We start from the raw sequence: 19,122 nt of genomic DNA on the forward strand, positions 1-19,122 counted from the left end.
GTACAAGTTCCAGAGGTGGGAAAACGACAAGTACAAGGGCAAGCCAATGAGAGACAGAAACAAGTGAAAAGAAAATTGCCCCGCGGAAAAATTGAATGTAACAAGAAAAAGAAGCCGTTCCACCGTCCAGAAAACAGAGTTCACGAACACCCCCAGAATGAAGAAGGGAGAAGGACGACGTATGTGAAGAGGACCAGGAGAAATGACGGCAACTATAACCCGGCTTTAAAACGGAAGATCTACTCATCCGACAGAACTCTCCGCAGCAAAAGTCGCCGAACTGCGGAAGGGCCATCAGCGGCGGAGGAAAAAGTTCAAGGAAAGTTTGAACGGCCAGCAACGAGGTCCAAGCAAGAACACGGAAGAAATTTCCCGGTTCCGCCAAGACCAGCTACCATCAAACGGCAAAGACCACAAGCAGAGGAGAAAAGGAAAGTATTCAAGGGTGGCCGTACTGGTGAAAAAAGGAAGCTTCCAGAGGAAAGCACTGAAGGGCGAGCCCGTACAAGAAGGAGGATAAACCAAGCTACTATCTGCAGTACCTTTAAAGACTGGGCCCAGAAAAGGATGTCCGAATATTACAAAGATAAGTAAAATTTTATGTTACTTTGCAAACTTAAGTTAATCTTTCATTCTTACTGCAAGTGGCAGATTTCAAGAAGTTTTACCTCATGCGAGGTCTACCTTTATCGCCAAAAGGGCGAGAAATGAGTTGTGACCGATTTTCTTATTATGTTTTTCACTTACTCGCGCGTAAAACTAAAGTTGATGTATAATAGCGTTGTGTAAAAACTTAAATATTGTAAAAAAAGTTATTGTATAAATTTTATTTAAAACATTCTAGCAAGAGAGAAGTTTTAGTCTGAAAGACTTTCTGAAATGTATTATTTCAATGTAGAAAGAATTGGCACTTGCTTTGAAAAGAATAGAAGTTAACAATGTACTAATAATGTATGTTTTCAAATCTGTAAAATTAACGGCATGTTGATATGTTCTGTTATTTTAAATGTTAAGAAATACCGTGATATGGTAAAAGTGAAAGTAATGTTAAAAATTTGTTATTCGTGTGACTGTAAAGATTAAATCATGGCGAATATGTGGTAAAGGTTGAATGATGTAGTTAGGCTCTCTGACGCTACACTTTAGAGTTAGCCACTTTTAGAATAGTACCTCAGGGTTTAGAGTTGAAATTAGGGTGTGTTAAGAGGTCTCGTTATGTTGAATTTTAACACGTTAGTGTTTTGATTGTAGGAGGAAGTGTGGCACACGTAGACAGAAACACATTCGTGTTTGGTGTTCTTTTACAACACATGTCAGAGAGCACGGGGAGAGATAATTAAAATAGTCATGAATGAAATAAGAATGTTAAGAGCAGTACAATTCTATATGTTACTTGCCATGTCATTGTGTAACATTTCATTAAACTAGTTTTCCTTCCAGATCTCTGGAAGGAACCAGAATTGAATAAAAGCTCCTGGTTAGATGCAGTACAGATGAAAAAAAGATTGTTGTATATCCTGGGAGCTGCTATTGTAACAATTTCTTTCTTTTAAATTTTCTAGTTTCTAACGAAGTTATGTTTGTAAAAGGTTGGCCTCGCGTTAGATTCTAGAGCTAAAAGTTTTCAACAAGGTCGTTTTAGACCTCAGTTTCAAACTAATTAACTCTGGCGGGAAGTATGTAAGGATCTTAAGTTTTACTAACGTTTATTTTATTTTAAATCTTTACTATCACTTTTTATTTTCTACTTCCGGCCAGAATTATAAGCGTGAAGGTTTTTATGCAAAGTTGGTCTGGCGAACGCCAAGTATTTAAGCGTGGCCTTTTTGCCAAGCGAAAGAAGAGGTTTTAATCCTCTTGATAAATTAAACGTATTGTAGTGTTCACAGTCTCTGTGCTACATACGCTTCCTGTTATTATAAGGCCAATCTTCCACGTGTATTATTCTAAAGTTAAATTAGAGTTTAGTTTTATTTTTATACTTTTTTACGTTAGACCCCGAGTGGAGGGTCAGTGTATTCCGAAGTACGGAAGTTATTATATATAGAGAAAAATAAAGGGTTTTGTATACCCTTCGTCTGTATCCTGTCTACTTACCACAATTAGTGAACATAGCTTTAGTAAGCTCTCTGTTCCGAGTCAGGTCCTTGTATGTTCCCGAAGAAGGTTAGAAGGAACATAGAACCTGATAAAGTGACGTGTTAGATCACGAATCACCGTCAAGTCCTTGGTAAGATGCTAAACGGAATCATCTGTAGCCTTCTAACTCTTTGCTTTCAATTAGAAATATTTAGCTAAATGTTTTTTTATTTTCTTGGCAGGAACAGGTTTCCTAAAATGATTCCCCTTAACTTGCACGAAAATTCGACTTTCACAATATCAGTTTCATTTTGTTTCGAAACAAATTGTCATGACAGCAAGACATGATATAGGCTTTTCTATATCATTTCAAAAAAATAAGAATAAAAGCTTGCCGGGCGCAATCACTGCGGCTCTTTTATAGCGCCCCTGTCGTCGGCCGTCCCTAGTAGTTCAGGTCGGAATAAAGAATGCAATCAACTTATAGTGACCACAGTTCTCAGATGCGTGGTCTGAACATTATTTAATATAAAACCTCTGAAACAAAACTGAAGGTGGAATTAAAAGGTGAAACTCGGCGGAATTAAAACTGAAGCTTCCGAAAAAAAAAAGAATGGAGAAGGACTTTTAATTGACGGAGGTAAGACTTACGAGGAGCGAAAACGTATGCGCGCTCTCTACCAGCCAAGTGTTAGTGCAGCCCCGTTTGCGCTAAGCCTCGCTGAAACAGTCCCGACAATATCAGTGGAGTATACCAAAAAGGACACTGATGTTAAGAGGATAGACTTGCCATAAATATCCGATATGTCGTCGGATTTGTAGCTTATTTTACGCTTTTGCCCTAAATTCAGCTATTTATACCAGGCTGATTTGTCCATTTGTTATCCTACCCATGTTCGCTAAATTCAAAGCATATTGATTTGCTAGATTCGATTACACTGCTCACGAAACCTAATCCAGTACCCATGAAACTGGATGTATTATGCTCTCAATTTCAACTTCCGAAAACTTATTTGACATAAATCAACATTTACGTAACTTGCAGACAGGAAGATTCTATACAAGTATCACAAGTACTATATCTATACATACTTCTTAAACAGTGTTTAAGAAGGTGTTGGTACTTATCTATGTGACAAACATGTTTCGTTAACTTCATTGATGACTCGACTGAAATTATGATTTAATGTAAATATTAAAAGCATGGTTTTGTACAAAAAACATGATTTGAGCATGAATGTGACATTTTTTATTTGTTTAATTGTCAGTTAGCTCTGCGTTTAATTTCTGTCTTATGTTCCTTGTCCTCACGACCCTAGCTCAGAGTAGAAGTGTTAGCAATTTCCACATTCTACCGCTAGATAAGGTCATGATATTAAAATATATTCGAAGCATTTGTAATAAAAATAAAATAAAAAATAAAATTTGAAAAAAAAAAAAAAAAAAAAAAAAAAAACGAGAGATAAGGAATGCAACCACTTCGACAGACGATATTAATTACTCATGCACTTTTTAAAAGAGCAGTAGAATAAAATATTTCGATGATGTTGGTTGTGAATTTCTGTCCTGTTAAATAATAACGCAAAATCAAAAAGATACTCAGAGTGGATGTAAGAGAAAAATTCTGAAGCCAACAGAAGTTTATGCAAATTGTAAGCCAAGTAAGTGGCATAGTTTAAAACTAGAGATGTTGCCTTAACCATGAACTTAATGAAACTTGTTTCTGATTTTGCTATCTTGCTGTGGAAGCCGTTGGATAGAGTAATGACAGAGCTACCGAAGTCTTGACGGAGCTCGGTACGCGTTAGGAAGCTACCTAGTTTTTCATTCCCACCCACGTGGCTAGAATTATGAATTATTACAAAAACTAAGAAGCACCGGAGCCGAGATACGGAGGGTTCCAATTTAAGTTCTAATTGTAAGGGGGGAGTTCTTTTATCATCACAAAAATTAAATATACTTAAAGCATAGCTGATAAAAATTCCAGGGCGAAACAGAATGAGGGTATGAGTGGGTGGAGGGTTCCAATTTAAGTTCTAATTGTAAGGGGGGAGTTCTTTTATCATAACAAAAATTAAATATACTTAAAGCATAGATGATAAAAATTCCAGGGCGAAACAGAATGAGGGTATGAGTGGGTGGAAACAAAAAATGAGGGGAATCATGGTGAGACAGGAACGTTCTCTTTGACCGCTGCTCTCTGCTGATATAATTATATGGCTATACATAGCCATCAAGCAGATGTGTGTCAGGGGTAAAATGAGTCCTGAATCTGACTCCTGGATGAATATAAAGTTGCTGGTTACGCTTTTCACCCCCCCCGTATTTGGCCACATTAGTAGATGCTGTGAGAAGACGATGTATAGGACGTGCTTGAGCAGTTTATCTCAGTATTTCACTCTTATTGTACTCGCTGTCACTTAACGCACATTTAAGAACACAAATATTCCTTCCTGCGAGGATAACTAATAGCAAGCATCGATAACAATACACTAGATACAATGGCACGGCGAGAAATTGACGCGTTCCTAAACAAACTCCCCTAAATTTATTTAAATTATTAAATTTTCTTAAAGGGAAAGGTTTCCGCATGTGAGTGAGGGGACTTTACTTGAACGTCTCATGTTCTCATGAGTTCGTAAATCTAGGGAAATAGAGTATTGCAAGGTCTACTTATTGTTCAACTAAAACGTTAGGAATTATAAATTTTTTCCCTTTAAATTCCTGTTCAGTTTTACAACAAGAAGTACCGAAGCTCATCTTATTAAGGGCTCCTGGGCGCTCCGGCTAAAATTGTATCGATCTTAAAAATTGTGAAGCACCGGCACAATTTAAGCACTGGTCAAAGCTAATCTACACAACAGAAGTTTTATGGTTTCGTTACTTTTAATACATTGACTGCCATATGAGTTCTACTTAACTCTATGGCAGCCAATATGTTAATCTTCCCTTTAACCTGGAAGTAACCTCATAACCATTTTGTTCCACTAACTTGCAGTTGCAGATTTGGGTGAAGAGATTCTATTCATTCTTGAGAGGGGGAGTAATAAACAGTTTGTCAAATGCTTTGGCTCTTAGCAGTACGAACTGGATGATATTGTATGTTCATAAATAAAGTGTGTTAATGAATAAATGTATTCCGAAATGGGGTTGATTAATTTCAACTTTTAAAGAGGCATTCACGTGGAAACTAGGCGTCATAGTCGGAGAGAGCTTATTTGCATTTTTTTTAGTTACCAATATCTGTGTCATATTGTAAGTGCTCAGCTTTGAAGAGGAAAATCGAACTAATCTCGAACTTATTTTTAGTGAGATAACTGAAGCTATTATTGCCAATGTTTCGTTTCCATACATATATATATTTTCTTTTTTATACACACGGTTTTTTCCTTTTCATGCATGCGTATCTCAAAATGTGATAACTAAAGTAAGGGTTAACAAAATTAAATTAATTTTGAATAAAATTAGATAAATCGAAAGCTTTTACATCATCTTCTAAATTCGAATTAACCAAGTTTACTAGAATTACTGAATTACTAGAATTTCAATCTATGTTAAAATAATTCAACAATGTGGTCAAACTTCATATTAGTAGTAATAATTAGTAGTATTAGTAGTATTAAAATTTAGGAAAATTGAATAGCCGAAATAGCCGAGTATTTATATCACTTAAATAGAAGTAAAATAGTTTTGGAATAGAAAGTAATGTTTCAAGAAATTTAAAAATGATAATGCGATTATTAGAATATTTGTAAATAAATAATTTTTGTTACTATTAAGCTATATCCCGGAGAGTATTCCTATATTACACAAATTTTGAAAGTTTTGCACAATAACTTCAAACTGATTTTAATAAGAATAATCTGAGAAAGAAAGAAAAGTTAGAGATCTTTACAATACTGTAAAAAGCTTTCAATTAGACAGAAGAGTAAATGACTAAAAATATATGTCTTAAATAAATGAACCAGGAAAGAACGTTTTGAGGAGAGACTGCAGTTTAATATTAAAAAATTACTTAATATAACCGCATTTTTTTTCAAAAAAAATGCTAGTGTAATTTTCTTATGCAGTTGACTTAAGGATCAACTTGCGAGGATAAAAGCTAACGCTAAATCATTAAACGCAAACCGGATTATCAGATAATTTATGTTTCTTCAAGTGCAAGATACAGCTAACATTCTGGTAGTGAGTGCCATTTAGGAAGATCTTAAATACATCGCATCGAAATATACTGCTAATGTATTTTCTGCTGTCCCAATAGCCCTTATCTGTTATAAAAGTAATATTGCAATAGTAGTAAACAGCAGACATGGCTTACAAGTGGAAATTTTTAAAACTGCTAATTATTTAATATACTTTAACAAATGGAATAACCGAATGTTAAAAAGTGTGGCGTAGAACAATTTCTGTTTTCAGGAGGAGAAAATATTTCAGAAATAAAAGTATTTTTAATTATAACGCCAACCACATTGAAAGGATCAAAGAGCTGCAGTTTGGTATGCCTGATCTATACAGTGCATTGCACTGCGCTAGGGAAAAGGGGCTTCTAGACCAAGACTCAGGATGCCCTTACACGTTTATAATGTCCTAATACTTAGAGGTGATCCAAGGATGCATAACCCCCGGTCAACCCAGGGGGACAAAATTGCTCACTATCTGGGAATAAGTAACACAAGTCGATGATAATCGACGTCACCAACAAAGAGAACATAGAATATCGTAGTCTGTCCCTCAGTATTGACCAGGCGGAGTCAAACTCCAAAGGACAAACTTCGATATTAAATCATGTAACGCTCCCACAATCAAGGGGCAAACAAGACAGTACTAGTATGGTCCCTGCCGAGCCTGAATCTATCACCGAATAAACAATGGTTCTAGTCACTGTGAAGACTGATTATCTACTCCAGAAGTCGAGTCTGATTTAGGTACAGGGACCCCAGGGGATCCCAGACAGATCATCGGCAGTTGCTCCCCAGTCGACCCGCAGGGAAAAATAAGGCCTGCCCAAGGAGTTTGCTCACAGAAAGATTAACAGTTAAACTAGTTGGTCAGTTTGTAAGTAAAACTAGAATCCACGAAAAGTCAATCATGGATTCGAATCCTAGCTCCAATAATTCGATTCAAACATGTCGACAAATTTTAACAATATCTAACAAGCATATGATCTTTAGTAGATATAAATATCTATCTTTTAACCATACTATATATATAAAACCGTTAAATAGGTGTTTCAGAAGGATTAACGAGTAAATATCTTTTGGATGGGAGCAGGTAGTTAATCCTAATTTAATTAATCAAATAAGACAGTTTTTTTTTTTAAACGCGATAACATTTTTCATATGTCCTTTCAGAAAAGCGCACAAAACTTACTTTTTACAATGATTTGGAATAAAATTAACAGAGAGAAAAATGTTTTTCATATCTGAATTAGTCAAACGAAAAAAAAAATTCAAATATTGATACTCGTGTACTAATGTTGCATGGCAAGTAAGTTTGTATCGGAGAGCTATTTTTTAAAAGATCCCCTTTTTAAGACAGAAGAGCGAAAAATACTATATAAATAGGGATTTAAAATTCGTATTTACAGAAATGCTAAAATCCAAAAATTTGTGCTGAATGCAATTCATATTTTGTACGGCCCTTTTAAATTGCTGCGTCTCTTTTTCCTTTTTTGTTAGATAAAAGTAGTTTAAATCATAATTTTGAAAAGATTTTGTTTCACATGAAATGCTTCATAGGATAAGAAAGGAAATGGGAATATCTTTTTAAGTGTAAAGAATTTAATTTTATCTCTTTCTTTCTAAAGCTTGGAAACTTACCTTATTTGATCTATTCTTTAAACTGGGACGTCCAAAAAACATTTAATTATGCAGTTCTTTTGAAACGTTTTCTATATAATAGGTCTAGCATTAAAAACAGAATATTGGTTCTGTAAAAAGAACATTAAAAATAGAATATATTATATCTGCACATTCCAAATTACGACATATCTTCGCCACCTCTAATAGTCTCCAAAATTATGTATATTTCATCTCATTTAAAATACCCTATACTTACTTCCCATCCAGACTAACCTCCAAAAAGAAGCAAATAGTTAAAGCTATTTCATTTTCTACTTTTTCAGAAAGATTTTTGTGCTCCATAAATAGAACCACCTTCATTCAAGTTAAATTAATCATAGAAGTCATATAAAATAATCCCTTCCCTCTTCGGCTCAGTTCATTTTTGGTATAATTATACTGATATTGATGATTGAAAGATGAACTCCATTTTCTTTCTGACTTATTCTTTATTTGAAATAGTTATTTTTAAATCTGAGTATTGTATTATTTAACTAGCAAACAATATCTTTAAGTTATGCCGGAAGAACTTTCATATTTATCATTTCATTGTAATTAGAAACATTCACAAACAAGAGCTGTGATGAGAAATAAATTGCGATTTGCAATGATAAAAAGTTATTGCTTACGTAACATATGAGAATCGGCATGGCATATAAAACACTGAACATTATTAATGTTATCCAGTTTATCAGAGACAGGAGAACCTGGAGGTGAAATTTCTCACTTGATGTTTCTGGTATTTTGTGTGTTATGCCGGTTGCTTCAAAATCAAAGAGAGTTTCTCTCAGGCAGTAAAACTGGAGTAATCTGAAAATGTAGAGTCCAGAATCCGTTGGGCAGGCTAATAAAAAAGAAAAATTTGTTGAAAAAACAAATCAGCAGGTTTACATTTTTAACCAAGGTCAGCAGAAAGACAAGGTTAGGCATTTGTCACCACTGGAGTCAGTGACATCACTTCACTTACAGATGTGGGAGAAACAAGGCACGGTTACATTTAGTTACCGAAAGCAGTAGTTACTTTGCAGCAGATTATATGAGCCAGTTACGTCACAAGTTCGAAGATTTCTGGCCAGGAAGAGCAAACCTTGTTGTACAGCAACTTTAGATTTTTATTTTGCATTTCTTAAAAGATTCAAAGTTTTGGGAATTTTTAAGGATTTAAGTATATTTTGTAACTGAAGTCTCCTGAATATTATTCTGCAGAAGAATAACTACTTTGCAATATATTTAATGATTTTCTAACATCAGAAGAATGCTGCTTTTCCCTGATTATGGAGTTATTCTTATACTAACAACTGTTGTATTCTGCAGAAGAATAACTACTTTGCAATATATTTAATGATTTTCTAACATCAGAAGAATGCTGCTTTTCCCTGATTATGGAGTTATTCTTATACTAACAACTGTTGTATTCTGCAGAAGAATAACTACTTTGCAATATATTTAATGATTTTCTAACATCAGAAGAATGCTGCTTTTCCCTGATTATGGAGTTATTCTTATACTAACAACTGTTGTCGAACTAATTTTCAAACAAAAATCTCTCATTTTAGCTCTTGAACGATCAGGACTAAAATTTAAGAAGAGTCTATGAAAATTCAGCTTCAGTTTTTCCCCCATTTTCTGGAAAAAGTAGTAATTTCATTTGGAACTCGCAGAAGCTCTAATGTGACAAGCTTCAACATTTCTTTATAATAAAACTGAATTGCGATATGAAAGTTTTTACTATTAAAGTAACAAACAAATGCTATATGAATCAGTAAGACTAATTTAATTATATTTTTAATAAATGGAGAGTTTTACATTAGTGGATACTGTAGAAAGACGATGTATGGACGTGCTTGAGCAGTTTATCTCAGTCTTTCACTCTTATCATACTCGCTGTCACTTAACGCGCATTTAAGAACACAAATTTTCCTTCCTGCGGGAATAAATAACTGTAACTATCGATAACAATACACTAGATACGACGGCATGGCAAGAAATTTCTAAACAAACTCCCCCAAATTTATTGCCCTTCTTAAAAGAAAAGGTTCCCGCATGTGAGTAAAGGGACTTTACTTCAACGTCTCATGTTCTCATGAGCTCGTATTTCTAGGGAAATAGAGTACTGCAAGATCTGCTTATTGTTAAACTAAAACGTTAGGAATTCTAAGTTTTTTTTCTTGAATTTGTGGCTCAGTTTTATAAAATGAAGTACCAGAGCTCATCTTATTTAGGGCTCCGGTGCGCTCCGGCTAGAATTGTAATTTATCTTAAAAACTGAGAAGTACCGGAGCCGGGCTCCGGAGCAATTTAAGCACTGCATAAAGTCTTCGCAAATTCAACGAAAATGAAAGAAACGGTAAGAATAAATATTGCTTTTACAAACAAATTAGTCTGAAAAAGAGGTGCCGTCATCTAGTATAAAACTGATTTAACGAACGAAATTTCGGTAGATCGCCATTTGGGACAATACCAAAAAATCTTCATATAAAACTGCTGCTTTTCTGAATTAGAAACAAGTGCCTATATATCCATTAAAAATTAAGTATCTATTCCTCATACAATTTCCCTCATTTACTTAAATACCCAGTTTTGTCGATGCTAATCTGAAACTCATATCATGAATAGATATCTGCTGAGTTCAGTTATAAGATGGCCAGTTTCTGTTTGCAAAGAAGACTGAACACATTTATCAAACAATCATCTACTCAGTCATATTTAAAGAAAATGGAGATGAAATACTTTTTAACCTTTTTTACAAAATATTTCAATTAGTTTACTTTTAAAAAATTGAATTAATGATACCTAAAGGAAACTTTAATATAAGTAATAATACATTTATATCAAAACTAGAATTTTAAAATGGTTAAGGATTCTATAGAACACTAAAGATTATTGAACATATTTTTTTTTTAAATCTGCTTAACTCTATTAGCAAATCAGCCTATAATAGACAAATTAAAAGATTACTTGCCACTACATGCATCTTCAAATGGATTATAATATGAAGGGCTACAAATACTCTTCAACTGGTAAGACAAGGTACCTCCAATGGCTATAAATGGAATGGAATGTGTTAATAATACACTGAATAAATTTCAACTTACTTCATCACTAAAGAAGTTATTGTATTCAGTTTGAAAGCAAAAGACAGAATTTCTCGTACGCAGCTCTTACTAACGGTTATTTATTTTCCTTTAAAATTAATTAACATATGAAAGTATACAATCGTAATTTATATTTAGTGCTTATTTATCTTACACTCAAGGGGGGGGGATGACCCTAGATATTTCATGATTCTCAACATTCGTTGCTGTTCTAATTCAAATTTTATTTCAAACTTTTAAACAATTTAGTATCGAGTAAACATCAGTCCTTTAAAAATTAATTTTAGATACGGTTTTTGCAAAAAAAAAAAAAAAAAAAAAAAAAAAAAGAAAAGAAAAGTCAACTAAAAATGATAAGATAAAATACTTGGTACTACTGAAATGAGATACTATTAAATGAAAAGGCATAGTTACATTACTTACAGATAAAATGCTGAGTCTTAAAAGCCATAAATAATTAACTACATAAAAGATTAAGCCTTCATCCTTCATACATATTGCTGCGTGCGTGCGGGTTTATAATAGATTGAATACACACAACTCCTATGATAGGTTAATAAAATTTATGTTATCAAAAAAAAACTCTTCAGAGATCTGGAACTTTCCCCAAAATAGTCATACAACTCTTCATAATGTCATAAACTACAATAAGTAGTTACACTTCAAACTACTATGAACGTTAAAACTAACTCCAAAGCGCAGCTGAGCCGGAGATAGTACTCGGAGCTAGCATTAAGCTAACAACAACAATTGACAACAAGAGATACTTTGATATCATGTTCTCAGTTCTTGTTACTGTTAAATGCTCTCACTATCCTTACATAGTTTTCACCCAGCCGCCTGGACATTTCTAGTACTTTTCGTTTCTCGAAATTACTGGAAGGCAACATGAAGGTCGAATCACAGTTACAGCTAATATAGCGATTAATTACATTTATTAAAATTTATTAAATTACAATACCTACTACTATGATACAGGGACCGGACCAAAATATCACCAAATCGTCCCCAAATGCAGGCGAGTTTTGGCAATTTCTCGCCAAATTTGAAGAATACCCATTTACTCAATGTTAAGTTGACTTGCCCCTGTATTCTTATTTTTCCGGTATAGCTTGCCTTTCTCGACTTTTCCTGTTACATTGCACAGAAAAATACAATTTCACATGTAATTTCACTAAAATCATCTACATATACTAATACGTAGTTAATACTAATACGTAATTAATACTAATACGTAGTTAGGTTACTATAGAATAAAGCACTTTGGTTTGCAGTTCTTAGTAATATATGCAATTAGTGCTGAATCTGTAATTTCTTCTACTGGAATGAGCTCGCCAGCAGCTCAGCCCACTTAGAGCATTTTATTCTCGAAACTTTCCTAATTCAAATAATAAGATAATGTATTTCCTATACTAGTCGCTATGCGGCCAGCCTTCGTCTGGCTTTTAAATGTACCAGAAAAATGATGCCAAAAGGAAACACCATCAAATTTACAAATTGCACAGAATTTTACTCTGCAGAACAACTTTATATATATATATATATATATATAAACCAGAAATTTCAATAAAAATTTATTATATATAAAAAAATTAACAATGAAATATTCGTTATATTCGTAAATATTCGTTAACATAAATATTAATTATCCTAATAAATAAATTAACCTACTTCCCGTTGTAAGACTTTCACTGTGTAAATCTCAGTTACTGTAGAAAGTGACGAAACTTAAGAACTAGATAGCGAATAATCGCTTAAGTTCGGGTGACAAGAAACAACAAGATGGAAGGGTTACTAACCCATTATTATTCCAATAAGATTTAACAAAACTTGGAAAAACGTCTTGGAGTGTACAATCAAAGCCGACACTTAGGCTTGAACTTAAGAGACTAAGAATTAAACTAAAGAAATAATAGCCGAAGCGATCAAGATTCTAACGCAGTTGGCCTCTTAAACAACAGAAGACTGCGAAGCTTATCAAGGGCCAGAGTACGGCCGAGCGTAATAACAGCTTTGAGAGAGAGAGTTTCCAAAAGGCAGACGCACGTAAATCAGAAACTCTGATTCTCTCTCCCTAAGACCAAAGAACTTCGCGGTTAAATACCGCTCTTCCTCATTATGTATTCAGACGTGATTCTAAAACTACGTTCTGGCCGGAAGTAGTAAGTTGAAGTTAAAAATTTGACAGGAAAGGAACTTTAACTTAAAATTTAACTGTTTATAAAATTAACATAATCCTTACACCGTTACAAAATCTTAAGAATTTAAGTGCTATAAAAGAAGTTAAGAACTTTATTTCTTAAAAAAAATCATGCAAAACTCTTTATATAACTAAAATTATATATAATTAAAACATAATATAAAAAAATTACAATGAAATAAGCAATAAATATCATATTTTCAAGAGAAAACAGACAGCAATCCGGTATCCAAAGCAATGAATGAAAAACTGTTGCCAAAACCACATTTATAAAAGAATGAAACTATTCAAAATGAAGCGATTTCATCAAAAAAGGTAAAATAATAATAATAAAAAAAAATCTGATTCAAATTTTGAAAAAATCACTTCTAGGTGCACTGGCTCCTGTCTAGATGCACTTATGTACCAAATTTCGTAGCCCTCGGTCTGTTAGCTTACGCGCAGCATGAACGAAAGACACACCACACACAGACTCTTTCTTTTATAAATTAAGTTACTAAGTTTTATAAATTAATGTAGAGATTAAAATAGTGATATCTTTAAAAGAGGCCCTTCCGCATCAGAAAGATTTTTTTAGTTATTTTACGATGTAAAAGAGTTCATATATTCTTGTGAATACTTTATTTTGGTTGGGTGGAGAGAGAGTTTCTATTCTAATTCAATTTGTTTGTTAGATATTAAATTCTCAGAAAAAGTTAAAACAACTTTCTTTTTCTTGGCTACATATAAAAGTCTGAACGACGCATTTCAGAATATGCTATCACTGTTAATTTACATTCCAATACTTTATAAATAAAACGTAAATTAGGAAATTTTTCTTAAAAATTTTAAGTGTTTTTCAGATTTATGAAATATTAATACAAAGATAAATAAAAAAAATATTGTTAAATTTCAAATTTTGAAGAAATATCTTTCGAAAATAGAAAATAATATCTTACTCAGTTCTGCCAGAAAAGGTATCAAAATGCTGAGAATAATCAACAAAGAGAAAAGAAAAGCAAACTTGAAGACTATTTCTGAAAAATAAAATTGTGTTAAGAAGCATGTTATTTGTTCAAGAGCTAATACATTGCATTACTAATATTAACTCGGAGGAAATGTTAAATGAAAATTAATTCAAAATGGCATTACTATAATTGTGCAATACAATCCATAAACCTAAATTCTGTCTGAAGCTGTATTTAATAATGTAATTATAATGTTCTTTAAAAATAAATGTTGGCCATTGTTGAAAAAAGCATGTTCTCTTAGAATAAAAATCTCAGAATCTCTCAGAAACTGCAAATTGTTAATTAAAAAAAAAATTCTTGCACTAAGCTTAATTACAAAAGAGCTTCTAAATCCAAATTTAATAAATGGAATAGTGTTTGCTTTCAAAGATTACTATAGTTAGAAATTAATAAAGGTAAGTTTTAAGTGTCTTCGTTAATCGTTTTAAAGATTATTTGCAGTAACAATAAATAATAAATCAGAACGCTTCAGTGAGAAAAAAGAAATTAAGGAGAGAATTATTTCGATAGAAATATTGCAGGTTAATTTCTTATACTCAATAACCTAAAATTTAACACGGAATATAAAAAGTAGAAAATCAGAAAAAATGATTCTTAAACATTAACGGATTTTCCCCTTTGTATATAATTTTAATACTTCGAATAATTTTCAAACATATTTTTATACGAAGCTTTTGCAAAATTTTCCTCCTCGTCGCCATTATTATTTTTTTTCGTGAGACTGGGTAGCTAAATTTGATTTTTTAAATTAATAAATGAATTTTTTTATAAATAATAAATCATTTCAGTTTTAAGATTGTAAATATAAAGTCTAGGAATACTATATAGAAATATAAACTGTGGTCTAAATTTGAGTTCTTTTCATTCTCAACGCAATAGAAATTTTCGGCTTATAAATTGGATTACTCGTGTTTATGTTTATTATTAGTCCAAAGGGTCCCCGAAGGACTATTGTTTTCGTTTTAGGATTTTGCGTTGAATCACTATAAATGTCCGTTTCACTTTTCAAACTGTTGCCACCAAATGTTAGAGTCTTGCATTATATTTGAAGAAATTAAATAATGAAAAATTTGCATAAATGTATGTATATTTCTCGCATTGTGATAAAACAGCTGTACATAGAGCCATCGAATTTTGAATGACGTAATCCTCCTACGAATATGGGCATGTGGAAGCCCAAATTTGAAATTTGGAATTTGTTTTATGATCGATTTCATATTTTGTAAAACTTTAAGAAATTCTTGATTAACAAACTTAAGGATTTCAAAGCGAGCAATGGCAGCTTTCTACGGGAGAGGGGGGGGAAGAACCTTTTTATCTCCAGCGCGTCAAACTGTGTATCGGAAATTCTAAAGATAGGCTCATTTTAAAATTATTTTGGGACATTGCTATTGAACTGAATTTTATGGTTTAAGTGCAAAGAACATGATATTTAATAAATAAAGGTAACACGCATTAAAAGAACGCCTCTTTGAGCGTAATTTAAAATCTGAAACCTTTCAGTTTTTTTTTTTTTTTTTTTCTTTTACAGTTTTTCTCCTTATTATATAGTTGCTATAATCCACGGGGCTCGAAATTGAAAAGGAACTGGTAGAGCTCTAGTCTGGTCACACGAGATTGGATGGACCCGATATAGCAAATCTACAAGCCGTGTGAGACGATACAGAAGGATCTATGTATAAAATATCGATTTTTGTTTCATTCATCTGATTAAAATAAATTATTTTTCAAGCATATTATATTACACTATTCTCAAATCTTCATGCCTACAATGTCTACTCCGCTGGTTAATTGATAAATTTGATAAGCTATCACTGTAAGTTAAAAATAAGAGTTAATATTGTAACTTTATTATATTAATTATAATATTATAGTATGCCTGCAGATTAAAGGATGCCATTCAGTCCATTAGTTCTAGTCAGGCTCATCTATTATATAACATTTCTCAATGTCCAAGAGCTGCTGGTTTCCTTGAGGTCTTGGCATAATATAGTTCTTCTGCAGTGGATCTCTGGCCATTGTAATTCACATGATAACGGTCAGGCAGATTTTTTTTCCCCAAAAGGGTGCCACTTTGTTACACTGTAGAAACCGAGAAGCCTTTTTCGTCACCTCTAAGCTATTTGTAAGACAATTTATGCAGTCGACCTACTACGATGAACTCCTGTGCAAAACTGAAACCAAATATGGAAAAATTGTCTTTTAGATGCATGATAAAGTATTTTCTCCCTCCTTTCCGCACGCCTTCTTAGTGTAAATGGAAGCATACTAGACGCGCATTCGAGAAGTCCAGGTTTCGAGTATCGGGAAAGGAACTGCACATTTTTTCTGTCTCCTGCTTGAAAAAAACCCAGTGACTTTACAGTATAAATCAAGACTGGAAGCAGTAGCTGCTTTTTGAATACTTACCAGACATGATTGCCTAGCTGCTCCTCTATGTCGTCTCGGTGTTCTCCCTGATGTTGTCTGCTCCTTGCATGACAAAAACGAGCCTATGGACCAACATCAACTGCGTGTCTGCGGAGCTCTCCATGGAGATATTGATGCTTCTAGACATTGAGAAGGTAGAAGACTCTTGAGGCGATAACCTCCGGTGTATTGTTATGTAGAGAAATTATCTGATAGCGTTATAAAAAAATTAGGTGAATGATTTTATGATTTATGGAAATTTAAATTTTTTTTTTGATTCTGAATTATTTAATTTAAGGCTTTAATTTTGGGGAAAAACAGATGCTTGTGGAAATATTATTTAGTTTAAAAGAGTATTATTTATTTTCCTCTATTTGTAAATCTTGTACAAACTTTTATTCATTGTGAAAGAAGCAGGGAAAGGGAGGCAATTTTCGCCAAGTCATGATCGCGCGCTTTAGAATGTTCGAGAAAGAATTTTCATTGTTAGTTGACCTTAAGAGAGGAAAGTACGTGACGGAAAGGTCAAAGGTTGCTACTTGTCTTTCAATGTAAGTCATTCAGGTTTTGGCGATTGAGGGTCCGGTTGTTGGCTAAGTGAAGAAGGGCGCGCATGCGCGATCACCCTTATTTCCGCATTCTGGAGTTGAAAACGAAGATTTTGCCATAATTAAGGGGGCGATAAGTGAAGCCATAGTGGGAGCCCGTTTGGTGAAGGACAAGAAGGAAATTTGAGTTGGACACACTCACTTTTGGCTGACTCTCGGACTGACTCGCTGATTTTTGGGCTTGCTGGACAAAATGTAAGTGACTCCGAGAGGTGTTTTCCGGCGGGGAGCGGCAAATATGCTCCCCGGCCGCGTTTTGGTTAAGAGGCGAGACTCTCTTACACACTTACTCTGGACACTCTTACTTTTGGACTCGCGCACTTACTGGTTGGCTGGACTTGTGGATGTTACTCTGGAACTTACTTGGGACGTTACCCGTGAAGCTTGCTCTTGGGATGAGTAAGAACAGGCGAGCCGTAATTTCCTAGCAACAACGTTTCTGACCGGCGAAATTTGAACGAGTTACCTGCGTGTTGACATAGGACTTTCAGGACCAAGCGGATAGCCGTCCTGGGCAGCAGTGCTCCTGTTTCTGTTCTACAGTAGTGAAGTGGGTCTACATTTTTAGAACCAGTGTCAAGATGAGCCCGTCCGACATCAACGCGGGATAAGATAAGAGTCCTCCGCTTCAAGATGTCCCTTCAAGATAAGTTTTATATTTTTTTTGTTTTGTTTGAACTTTAAATCCTCTCACGGCAGAATTTAACACTGGTGCCGTGACCTCTGCTTAGTGGGGGATCGGATCGAGAATTGAATTTGGATTTTGAATTTACCTATTTTGTATAATTTACTTGGTGAAAATGTGCTTTAGCCCACTGCTTGGCGACTTTCAGTAGCGGCGATTTTTTGAAAATCTCCAGTAAACGTTGTATAAACAAAGTTGCGAAGGCGGAGCTATGTGACGTTCATAAATGGGTGGGACTAAAATTGTGACGTCACAATGTATTCTCTACAGGTGTAGAAATAAGTATACTAAATTTTTTGTATTTCAAACTATTAAATACAGTAAGTGAATTGTAACAGTTATTAAAACTGTAAACAACGTCGCAGTCTCTCATACAGGGTGAATATTTTTAAACTTTAGTATTTATACAAATAAAATCAGATTTTTTTTAATTTTAATTTCATATTGCGGAACATTTTAACTTTATCATCTTTACAAAATTACCTTATTGCTACGTAACGACACCATCTCTTACATACTAGTAAGTAAACAATCTTCATTATTTTCTAAAAATTTTTAAGCTTTATATTAATAAAAAAAGGGAAAATATTTATTATTGAATATCAACATCATACACAGCTTTCATTTCCATGTTTCTTAAATTCCTAAACCACGTTCTATACTTTCGTATTAGAATTCTACACATTAATAAATTTAAAAAATCTAATTTCTCACAATGAAAGAAAATAAGAAAATATTAAAAATAAGCAATTTTAAAAAGAAAAAATATTTTCACTTATCCTTTTCAGAAAAATAAAAAGTCTTTTTGACAATGACGGCACGTTTCCGTTGCATTTCCAATAAAGTAATAAATTTACATGTACATTCACTCACCTCTCTCAGCATCACAGATAAATCCATAGCGATTGTTTATTTAACGAAGTATATACAGAAATATGGCAAAAACACACAGATAAAACCACTCGATTGATAACTACAACATAAAAACATTCAAACGGCAAATGAATTAACTGCTCAAATTACGAAGTAAAAATTCCAAAATAAATCGTCTGCTTGGAAATTCTTTTTAACTGGAAGTATAGTTTTGAAAGTATAAATTATAGTCTGCTGATTGACAATTTGTCTTCGGACATTTGTGCTTTCTCCGAAGAAATTTATTCGTATCTAGTTATTAAAAAGCTCTGTGAAAGCCATGG

General features: G+C 33.5%; 1 protein-coding gene across 3 annotated transcripts in view; it reads right to left on the minus strand.

Moving 5' to 3' along the window:
• LOC118204947 (uncharacterized) overlaps positions 1–19,122 on the minus strand; it is a 57,266-nt gene that overhangs the window by 20,845 nt on the left and 17,299 nt on the right. For all 3 annotated transcript variants that reach the window (XM_035377237.2, XM_035377239.2, XM_035377236.2), the window contains exons 5-7: positions 14,153–14,230; positions 10,882–10,962; positions 8,549–8,763 (exon numbers count right to left, since the gene is read on the minus strand). In XM_035377237.2, coding sequence (XP_035233128.1) covers positions 8,549–8,763; positions 10,882–10,962; positions 14,153–14,230 — 374 coding nt within the window. The remainder of the gene's footprint in view (positions 1–8,548; positions 8,764–10,881; positions 10,963–14,152; positions 14,231–19,122) is intronic.

Source organism: Stegodyphus dumicola, chromosome 6 (genome assembly GCF_044657685.1).
Source record: "Stegodyphus dumicola isolate Sdum_Otavi_A_Nest chromosome 6, ASM4465768v1".
Taxonomy (NCBI): domain Eukaryota; kingdom Metazoa; phylum Arthropoda; class Arachnida; order Araneae; family Eresidae; genus Stegodyphus; species Stegodyphus dumicola.